General features: G+C 40.4%; 1 protein-coding gene and 1 non-coding gene across 2 annotated transcripts; both read right to left on the reverse strand.

Annotated features, from left to right (window-relative positions):
• Nucleotides 1-6,720: 6,720 nt before the first annotated feature.
• On the reverse strand, nt 6,721-10,803 carry LOC106606635 (uncharacterized). The gene is made up of 4 exons (XM_014202979.3): nt 10,613-10,803; nt 9,733-10,065; nt 8,875-9,008; nt 6,721-7,117 (listed from the first exon to the last, which is right to left on the reverse strand). The coding sequence occupies exons 1-4, from the start codon at nt 10,677-10,679 to the stop codon at nt 7,007-7,009; spliced, it is 645 nt and encodes a 214-aa protein (XP_014058454.3). The 5' UTR covers nt 10,680-10,803; the 3' UTR covers nt 6,721-7,006.
• Nucleotides 8,380-8,432, reverse strand: LOC123743597 (U7 small nuclear RNA). The gene has a single exon (XR_006770453.1). It is a non-coding gene; the product is annotated as a U7 small nuclear RNA (small nuclear RNA).
• Nucleotides 10,804-11,470: the final 667 nt, after the last annotated feature.

Raw genomic sequence — 11,470 nt, forward strand, 5'->3', positions numbered from 1 at the left:
ACTGTTCAGTGGAGACTGCATGAATCAGGCCTTCATGGTCGAATTGCTGCAAAGAAACCACTACTAAAGGACACTAATAAGAATAAGAGACTTGCTTGGGCCAAGAAACAGGAGCAATGGACATTAGACCGGTGGAAATCTGTCCTTTGGTCTGATGAGTCCAAATTTGAGATTTTTGGTTCCAACCTCCGTGTCTTTGTGAGAGGTGAATGGATGAACGGATGTAGATGAACAGATGATCTCTGCATGTGTGGTTCCCACGGTGAAGCATGGAGGAGGAGGTGTGATTTAGGTCAGTGATTTATTTAGAATTCAAGGCACACTTAACCAGCATGGCTACCACATCATTCTGAAGCGATACGCCATCCCATCTGGTTTGCGCTTAGTGGGACTATAATTTGTTTTCATTGGTCAATGACCCAACACATCTCCAGGCTGTGTAAGGGCTATTTGACCAAGAAGGGGAGTGATGGAGTGCTGCATCAGATGACCTGGCCTCCACAATCACCTGACCTCAACCCAATTGAGATGGTTTGGGATGAGTTAGAGCACAGAGTGAAGGAAAAGCAGCCAATAAGTGCTCAGCATATGTAGGTACTCCTTCAAGAGTGTTGGAAAATAATTCCAGGTGAAGCTGGTTGAGAGAATGCCAAGCGTGTGGAACGCTGTCATCAAGGCAAAGGGTGTTTACTTTGAACAACCTCAAATATAAAATATATTTTGATATGTATAACACTTTTTTGGTTACTACATTATTCCATGTGTGTTATTTCATAGTTTTGATGTCTTCACTATTCTACAAGATAGAACATAGTACAAATAAATAAAAACACTTGAATGAGTAGCTGTGTCCAAACTTTTGACTGGTACTTTATATATACAACCTATTCAGAATATTAAAGCTGATCTACCCACCAAAAATACATTTAAAAGAGTACAATAAAAGTTTAGACATTAACTCCGAATTTTTTCAGTTAGGGTTAAGTTTAGGCATTAACTCTGAATTCTTAAGGTTGGGCATTAACGCCGAATGGTTAAGGTAAGAGTTAAGGTTTGGGATAGGCTTAAACCCAAAATATCAAAAACAACTTTCTGTCGCTGGATTCGAACATGCATCCACAACACCCTAGCAAAAACAGAACCTACTTGAAGGTAACACTACTCATAATTGCCCCTAGTGGCTGGTTTAAACGTCATCTCCCGACTAGATTATGTGAGCGGAGTTGAGCGTTCTGAAATCCCGCTCATCACTCAATGTCCTTTACAACCGCGCCACTAAAAAACACTCCTCGCTCAAAGAATAAAAAACTACCGCTCCAAATTCGCTCCATTCATTAAAATCACAACAACCATCTATTTTCGTGACTACCTGGACCTACCATTTGTTTTTTTTAGTATTGAAACCAAACCATATGATTTGAATGAAAAGTTTTTTAATTAACAACTGTAAAACGTGACTATAAGAAGCGCTCATCATTTCAATTAGGCTGCATGTCATATCAACAGCATATACAGTAAACACTAAATAGGTCAAAATCCAGACAGGGAACGAAAATGAATTACTTGGGCTATATTATTTAAATTATGTCAAGGCTATAGCCTATAAATAAACAAATTGTGAAGCACTCGCGAGTGATACACATTAGGCTGGCAGTGACATTAAGCACTCAGGCTTTAAACAACATTTATTTGTATTAAATCATTATAGTCTACAAATTGCACACATGACTTACTAAGAATCAAATACAAAATAAACGAAATATGCCTTATTACGCTCCATCTACAGTGCCTTTGAATTCATTTTTAGAAACATGAGTTTTGCCAGTCTGTGGCTTCAGGCTCTTGTGATGGTGTCTGGAGAGCAGGCCAGCAGCGGAGAATACCCTCTCAGCGCTTGGAGAGCAGGCCAGCAGCGGAGAATACCCTCTCAGCGCTTGGAGAGCAGGCCAGCAGCGGAGAATACCCTCTCAGCGCTTAGAGAGCAGGCCAGCAGCGGAGAATACCCTCTCGGCGCTTGCAGAGCCAATGGGGATGCTAAACACCCTTCGGGCCACTTTTGTGGTCGACAATGTCTCTTGCATTGAGCCTATTCTTGCAACCGCTGGTCTGCCTGGATAATTAACTTGTTTTAGGTTTGTGTAATTTCGCCAAAATGTACAGGCATGGACATATGGCACATTTGCAGCAAAGGTATTCATATTCAGGTTTTGAGATAAGGTTATTTAATAAGGCTCCAGATTAGAGTGTATCTCCCATTGGAACACCTGTGTGGGATCAACAATCCATTTTCTATAGAAACGTTCATTACTGAGTTGTCTCTGAATCTCTTTGTATTTTTCAGTCTAAAATAACCCCCTTGTCTGCAGGTTTGATAACCAAAGATGAATCTTTCATTAGTTCATTAAGTGCCTGTTCTTCTGTCCTGGTGAGGTTCTTCTGAATGTGGTTTGTTTTTCTCCTATATACTGACATGGCTTCTTGTTCGACCAGTCTACAATAGGTATTAATCGAGTTGTTAACTATAGGACAGAATTTGCTTTTGGGCTTAAAATGGGTACCAGTTCTTTGTTGGGTTTCTAGGCCTGAAACAGTGTTTTGAGAAAGCGTGCTTAAGTTTAAGGCCGTGTGGCCGATACATAAAGCTTATTAAAGAACAGTGATAACATCAAGAGCGGTGTGCGGGTTTCTTCTTTTTCTCATTTTATTCAAATGTTACCGTGCACCTGCCAAAAAGATTGCTCAGATGTGCCATGCCTTTTGAATTTTATAGATCATAGAACAAAAATGGACGTAACCTTTAAGAGATGTGATTTTGTTGTTTGTAAATGCTTTGCTACAATGACACACTTAGCTAGCTACCCACCTCGTTCCTTTATGAAAAATGTAGCATAGTAGATGACAGTCGCTAAAGCAAGGAGCTAAAGCAGCACACAAGTACTACAAATGCATGCCCTGAGCTCGTGAAGTGAGCGCTACTGGAGTGAAATTGGAGCAGCGAGAAGACCGATGCTCCAGCCTTTGGGAAAGTCGCTCCACGCTCCACGCTCAGCTCCTCGCTCCAGCTCTGCTCCGCTCACATACTCCGCTCCGGAAGTCCTCAGACATAGATGGACTTTGAATACTTACTTGTATCACGGGTGACCTGCCTGCTCACCCATGATCAGTACTTTTAATACAAAACAAAACAATCAGTTGCAAACGTAACTGATAATCCTATCAATTCTTTCTCATCTATGTTTTGAAATTACTGTATGTAGGTTACTGCATCTAGTATGAAACTGGTATGATCACACCAGAGATAATGTAGGCTGTTATAACCACATCCTCTCAGTCAGATGCAGCCCCATGTATACTGATGCAAAATATGACGCAACATGCACTAATTTCAAAGATGTTACTGAGTTACAGTTCATATAAGTAAATCAGTCAATTTAAATAAATATAAATAAATAATGCCCGAATCTATGGATTTCACATGACTGGGCAGGGGTGCAGCCATGAGTGGGCATGGGAGGGCATAGGCCCACCCACTGGGGAGCCAGGCCCAGTCAATCAGAATGAGTTTTTCCTCACAAAAGGGCTTTACTACAGACAGAAATACTCATTTTTAATTGCAGCTCATGAAAAACAGGACCAACACTTTACATGTTGCGTTTATATTTTTGTTCAGTATACAGTAGTTCAGCTCAGCCTTCCCCCTTTCAGTGTTGGACTGACACATCAACTGACTAGTGTTGTCAGGCAAGCAATTCATTCGTGATGTGCCAGTTCAATGTGGACCCTAAGAGAGCCAATTGACAGGGCAAGGAGAAAAACGTTACATAATGGCCATGTTGAGACCCAGACCAGATATCTGAATGAATCATTGAAGGTCATCTTGACTCATTGGAGGACAACTACAGTAATAATAATGTAAAGTACTTTAATTTGAGGAGTACTTTACATTGAGGAATTTTTGGGACTTTTCTTCCATCAGTCCAGGGTTGAGGTTCTGTGAGACATCACAAAAAAGTAGGTGTAATGTTGTGGGTGCTGCAGCCACGTTGTCAGGTGGTGGGTGTAGCTGGTGCATGAAGTCAGGCGCAGGAGAGCAGAGATGAGTGAACAACGCACTTTACTAGAGAAAATAGCACAAAGTAACAAAACCAATGTGCGAACAATAATGGTTGCCATACAACACGGGTGAACACAGCACCCGGAACAAACCAGCCAGAAACGTACCGACCTTAACAATAAACAAACACACACAAAGACATGGGGGAAACAGAGGGTTAAATACATGACCAGTAATTGGGAAATGAAAACCAGGTGTGTGGGTAACAGACAAAACCAATGGAAAATGAAAAGTCGTGACACTCGTTGAAACAACGTTTACACAATGAGCTGTCACAAAATCTCTCGACAGAGCACTTACACAGTACATACATTCTTGTTTTTTCCTCGTGAGAATGTCTTCTGGGTCGGTCCATATGATTTTAATCACTTTGTGTCTGCACCCCTTTGGATTTGAACACATCGTTTCATATATGTTTGGCCATGGTGGAAGTGGTCAGAAAGTGACAGTTTGGACCTGAATGCCAAAACATTCAGGATAGAGGTGCTCAAAGTTGACCCATTTTTTACAGTTTGACAAGCCTGTTTGTAAGCTTTCAAATTATATCAAACTCAACAGTACAGTGATGAAGACATGGATGTCTCATGGTAGGGTGGGGAATGCAAAATGGGTCAACTTTGAATGTTTTGGCATTCAGGTCGAAAAAGTCACTTTCTGAGCCCTTACTCTATGTGCAAACAAATTAAAGGAGTGCAGTCAGAAAGTGATTGACGTCATATGGAACTTCTTTTGAATTTACGTACAGGCCCATACTTCAGAATCAGCAATGTTACAGCTAAACAGGAAATGACTGGCTGTGAGTGTAACACATAATATAAAGAATGTTTGTTTTTTCAGAAATTGAAGTATGTGAAAATGTCCTGAGAAATATGATGGATTGAAATCACTGTAAACATCAGCAGGGACTGAGTGAAAAAGTTACTTGGCCAGTTTGTGGTGAAGGTTATGACTATTGACCTTTAATCAAGTTAGTCAACATCATGGTCGTGTGGGTAAGCAAGCGTAACCCATGTTGTATTCCTGTAAACGGGGGTCTTGACTTTCGCTCTGCTTGCAGTTTCGACCACCCGCTGCACCAACACACGTGCACAAAGGCAGGAAGTCTCTTAGTCTCGTCTCTATGCCATCTCCATGCGCACACAAACACACACATACCACTACCATCACACAGACACACACACACACACCTCTGTACATACACGGTACACTTGCTGCACTGTATAAAAACACTTCAACACTTCTCCCGTCCACAGCGGGAGAAGAAAGTCACAGCTTCAACCAAACTTTCACCACACGTACGTGATGTGTACAATGAAAACAACATGCACCTCCACTGTGCATGCTTTAGTGACAAACAGTGTGACATTTAGGCCCTTGCCTTTTGACTCATGGAAAAACTGCCTTGCAAGGCTTTAGATGTAACAAGTCTCTAGATGTAACGATTCTTAACCTTTTTGTCTCAGAGACTGAGCAAGCAATGGCGCCTCTCCCCCTCCCCATCCTCCTCCAAGGATGCTTTGATTAACATAGACTAGGACAAACTTAATTTGTGTTAGGCAACCATCTGAGGGACCAGTCACTAACATCTCAGGGAACAGTGGTGGTCCACAGACCAGGGGTTGAGGACCACTGCTCTATTGGAAACCCTGAACTCAGCTATTAAGTTGTTGTAGAATGACACTCCACTGGAAAATTATTCTGCATTAACACACATTAGTATAATCGTAATGCAGTATAACATTTGTGTTAATGAGTCAGTAGGTGGACTTATTGACTGATTGTCATCCAGGCTTTCAGAATACAGTTTTTTTAAGGAGAGTGGGATTCCACTCCTTTTCGTATTTTTGTGATATAATGAGAGAGACAGGAGTAAATGGAAGGGAAAAACAGTATTTAGTAAAGTGGTAGACCTGTGATTAGATCCCAGCTAGCTAGTGGGCCATACAGTAAGTGCTGTAAGGTGACATCATTACCGGACCGACCAACCCCAGCCTGTCCAGCAAATATAAAAAATACAGTCGTTTTCCTTTAGACAGACGAGCCCTGCTGATGTGAGTTCTTAAAATGCAAACATCACAAAACTGTCGTGAAAAACATGAGAAGCCACAATGACCACAGAAATGGAACTGTTAGTCTTATGACTCATTTATCATTTTTTTTGTAGACTATCATTACAGGAACAACATGAGTGGTACAGGAACTAAAGAATGCAAAAGTATTACAATAAAATAGCAGTAAAAGTTGCCTGGTGCCTGAAAAATAGGCATAGGCCCAATCCCATCAAATATGTAAAATAATATATACAATAGAGAATCAATTCAACATTTAAAAGTGGTTAAAAGAGATATTGTCAATCTATAAAGAAAAATAGAATGTACAGCTAAAGACATTGAAATTCCATGCACAGCAATCAGTGCTAGTTTCAAGATAATTTGTGGTTGTAATTACAAGACTCAAATTCTACCTGCGGTGTCAGGGTCAAGGACCATAAAAAACCTCTGTATGAACAACTATTTACAGTGTGTGATGTCAGTCACATACAATGCTGTGTACTTACTTAAGTAGCTACAGTATATAGGTAGCTTACCTTGAGGTTGAATGACTGACATAAGTGTACATCATTGATGCAAGCCCTTGCTATTAAACACTACCTGAGATTATAACTTTCAAAGTCCTTCGTTGACATCATGTATTGCAGTATGTTGACACAATTGTCTCCTAGTCAGCTGACATGAGCCTCCATTTGGACCCAAATTAAAGATGGCTGCCGTGCATCATCAGTAACAACCTGTCTGAAGGTCGTGCCCAAAGTAAAGATGGCTGCCATGCAACATCTGTAACATCCTGTCTGAAGGTGGTGCCCAAAGTAAAGATGGCTGCCGTGCAACATCACTAATAACCCATCTGAGTGGGGTGCGCATGTCTGATGGTGGTGCGCATGTCTTCATAGACATCGTTAGTCCTGACCTGTGTTGGTCTAATCGTTGCACGCCATGCCTTTAACTGGGAAGACAAGAGATACTGGTCAGATAAGGTACTGTTAGTACGCTATGTTATTAACAACATTTAACTGACACTCTTTTCCAGAGCGACTTACAGGAGCAATTAGGGTTAAGTGCCTTGCTCAAGAGCACAGCAACACATTTTTCACCTAGTCTGCTCGGGGATTCTAACCAGCACCCTTTCAGTTACTGGCCCAACGCTCTTAACCTCTAGGCTACCTGTCGCCCGTGTCTTCAGAAGGGGGAGGGATCAGAAGTGGGTCTTGTGTTTCAGTAAATATCTTTTTTATGGAATTGAACTTAATTGAACTAACATTATCATCAACACATTGCAAATGTAAAAAAAATTGCATATATACTGTACACACACACAAAGTAAGATGAGATGGAATAAGCAGGGGCAGAATTTGCGCAAGACCCCAGAAGCAGTTCATAACACAACTCATGAAATACGATCAATGTAGATCAAATTAAACAATACCACGGAACATGTCTAGTATAAGGAGCTATTTCCTGTCAAATATGTTGTTACAGTACTGATAATACAACTTCCCCAACAGATTCCATCAGGTTTACATATATGAGTCAAAGCAAAAGGCTGAAGTTAAACTGTGCATTTCTCTACCAAAGACAAGTAAGTGGAGACAGTGCTGAGGTGGCAATCTTGCCGCCCGACACACAAACTCAAACACCTACACACAGATTCACAAGCTTAAACACCTACAGACAGGCACACACACACACACACACACAAACACCCCCACCCACATGAAAAAATACTATAGTATACTGTGATATAAATACTGTAGTATTCACTGTAGTGTTTTTGTGGACTAAAGTAGTATTCACTGTAGTATTTACAGTTAACTATAGTATAAATGCTGTCGTAAAAGAAAACTATTTTATACTATAGTATTTACTGTAGTGTTTTTGCGGACTGTAATATACTGTAGTATTTACAGTAGTGTTTTGCGTACTAAAGTAGTATTTACTGTAGTATACTTTAGTATTTACAGTTAACTATAGTAAAAATAATGATGTAAATGAACTGTATTATATAATACAGTTATATAATGTATACTGTGTATACTGTAGTATTTACTGTAGTATTTACTGCAGTGTGCTTGCGGATTGTATACTGTAGTATTTACTGTCGTGTTTTTGCGGACTGTAATATACTGTAGTATTTACTGTTGTGCTATTACGGATATTACTCTAGTATTAACTATAGTATTTTAGTTTTATTATCTTTGACATAGAAGTAGAGGCTTTTTCCTTGAGGAAACCTACTGGAGAAATACTAAAAGAGAACATTTTCCATAACCTGTAGGTAGGTAGGTAGGTAGGACTGGGGTCTGAAAAGATATAGAAAAAAGCAGAAGCTCTGAACTAACCTAGCACAAATGTGGATAGGGGGAGGGTAATGGGCAGGGTATATGCAAATTAAATACTGTAGTATTTACTATCGTTAAAGTCTAGTGTTTTTGCAGACAATACTGTAGTATTTACCCAGGTTTTTTTCAGATAATACTGCAGTATTTATTATAGTATTTTACAGTATACTACAACATTATATGGTAAGTACTACACATGATCGAGGGATACTACAGTGTATAGTATTGTACAGTATACTACAGTTTACTACAGAATTCTATAGTAACTACTGTAGTATTCTATAGTAAACTGCAGTATTTTTTTATGTGGGCACACACACACACACACACACACACCACACACACACGTTGCTGTAGTACTTACCCTGGGGATGACCCAGATGAAGAGGATGAGCAGACTCAGGAGAAGCACAAAGCCAGCAGTGACAGCTGAGACCAGGACCAGATACCAGGACATTCCTAGCACTGAGGACGAATCATTCTGGTCACACTCCTCATCTGTGGTACAGCAACACACCAGGGTAGCACACATTTTTCAATTCAGTTCAGTACAATACAACTAAACAAACTGACCAATCTAAACTTGTTTAGAAGTTACAGCCTTGTAGATCAAGTTAGGATTAGTTCCTATGAGACTCCACCGCTCAGAGATCACATTAAGACAATGGTCCTGAATCGTTCCCTAACCCTCCTCTTGACCCCATTACCCTTCAATATTTGCAGATCTGAAGGAACTGGACAGGTATAACCAGTGGAGCAGCTTCCAACGTACAGATCTGGATCCAGGATGTACATGCCAGGCAGTGTCCGAGAAAGGCCAGAAAAATTGCCGTCCGGCAGACAGTACCGGTCCATCAAGGCTCAGACCAACAGACTCCTAAACAGCTTCTGTCCCTTGGCCATAAGACTGTCAATGGTTAACAACTACTTATCCCCCTTTGTATTAGATGTATTACTACCACTACACTGCTGTTCATGGATTACTGATTTCCATTCATATCCATTTATCCAGCTCCCTATCTTATTTCTCATGTTGTTTTCTATTTAATTTCTTATTAGATATACTATTTTGATATTGAATACTGCACTGTAGGATAAGGCTAGCAAGCTAAGCATTTCTCTGTGCTTGAGCATATGACCACAAAAAACTTGAACATTGAAGGGTGCAGTAAGTGCCAAATGGAGGGTCAGGGAACGAATCAGGACTGGCTGAGACACTCACCATTCACCACCAGCAAAACAGCTCCTTCCCCCTCAGTCTTCTCATTCTTGGGTGACTTATAAACACTATACACACACCAGTAGGCCCCAGAGTCCTCTATGGTCAGGTTTGTGATGGTGATGTCCATTTTGTTCAGTTTTCCATTAGTCATCAATCTGAGTTTGAACCTCTCATGGAGGGTTAATTTTTCTCTTGCCTGGTAAAAGTAGAGGACTTCAATCTCTTTTGTCCGGCGCATGTACACACTCAGGTTTTCTTGGTCTGGCAGAGAGGTGCTGCAGTGGATGGTCATAGTGTCTCCCTCCTGCTTTCGGACCAGCAGTCCCTTGCTCCCTTTCATGAGCAGATGGGAGAATGGAAGAAAAACACAACATATATGTCAGATGTTTTGTTTTAAGGATAAACCAATACCAACCAGTTAAGGAGATCTTCACTACCCAAAACTAGTTTCACACAAGTCTAGGTCTATTTTTGGATTATGAATACAAGGAACCATATACTACTCTCATTTGAATATTACGCTTGATAAGTAAATGACTTGAAAACAGCATCTTATGATATTGCAACTCTAGATTGCAGTGGACTCTATAGATTACAGTGGACTCTAGATTACAGTGGACTCCTGGAAAAGGCAATGGCTTGGGACTGTTGTGCCAGATATGCAGTTATCAGGAGCAAGCTATTAAAAATCATGTAATTGAAATGTGACTGGAAAACTGTATTGTACTTATTCAAAGTGCACTTATCAGGAGTCGACTCTACATAATATATTTTAAATGTAAAATTGACTAGATTAAATGTTAAATAAAAAAACACCCCTTTCCATGAACTCAAAAGGATGTCCACCTCCCAATAGAAAACTAAAATCAACACCACTCACCTTTCTCAGCCAGAGTGCAGCAAAGGAGACAGAGGAAGATTGCACAACACAGACAGAGTGCAGACATCGTGCTAAAACAACAAGAGCTTCACATCACAACTAACTGAGCCTTCAAATAACAGGAAATATACAGTGTGTCTATAGCACAGTGGTGTCTGCTCTAGAACCTCTCCACCAATAGGACTACAAGGTAGGCCTACTTTACTGCTAGGTTCTGAACAAACAGAGTATAATCTCTCCACCAATTGGAAAACGAGGAGGGCCTACTAAACCAAGAAATGACGTCGTAACATACAGAGAATCAAGACCTGAAGTTATTTCAGTTGCAATTGTGGATGTCAGTGTGTGAAAGAGTCATAGGTTAGGGATAAATGAGGTTAAAAAACAAAACACTATTATTTTCTGAGCATTCATTTGTGGGTTTGTCATTCAAAGACAGTCACTTCAAGTACAACTGGAATAGTATGCTACAACAACCACGCCATCAACTTTTCAAAGTTAGTTCACACTGTTGTGACCCTTTATTAGTGAGACTATAGGCAGGTAAATATAACAAACCAGAGTGTTTGACAATAATGACTTCTAACTCTATTGATGCTTTCTATGTGCAACCTGGGATCAGGTGATGTGTGTAACACTAGACTCCCTACTCCCAGAATGTTTCACTACATAACATATCCTCTAGTCCCAGACATGAGAGGTGAATGGTTCACTACATAACATATCCTCTAGTCCCAGACATGAGAGGTGAATGGTTCACTACATAAGATATCCTCTAGTCCCAGACATGAGAGGTGAATGGTTCACTACATAACATATCCTCTAATCCCAGACATGAGAGGTGAATGGTTCACTAGA

The sequence above is a fragment of the Salmo salar genome, chromosome 06, assembly GCF_965601325.2.
Source record: "Salmo salar chromosome 06, fSalSal1, whole genome shotgun sequence".
Lineage (NCBI taxonomy): Eukaryota > Metazoa > Chordata > Actinopteri > Salmoniformes > Salmonidae > Salmo > Salmo salar.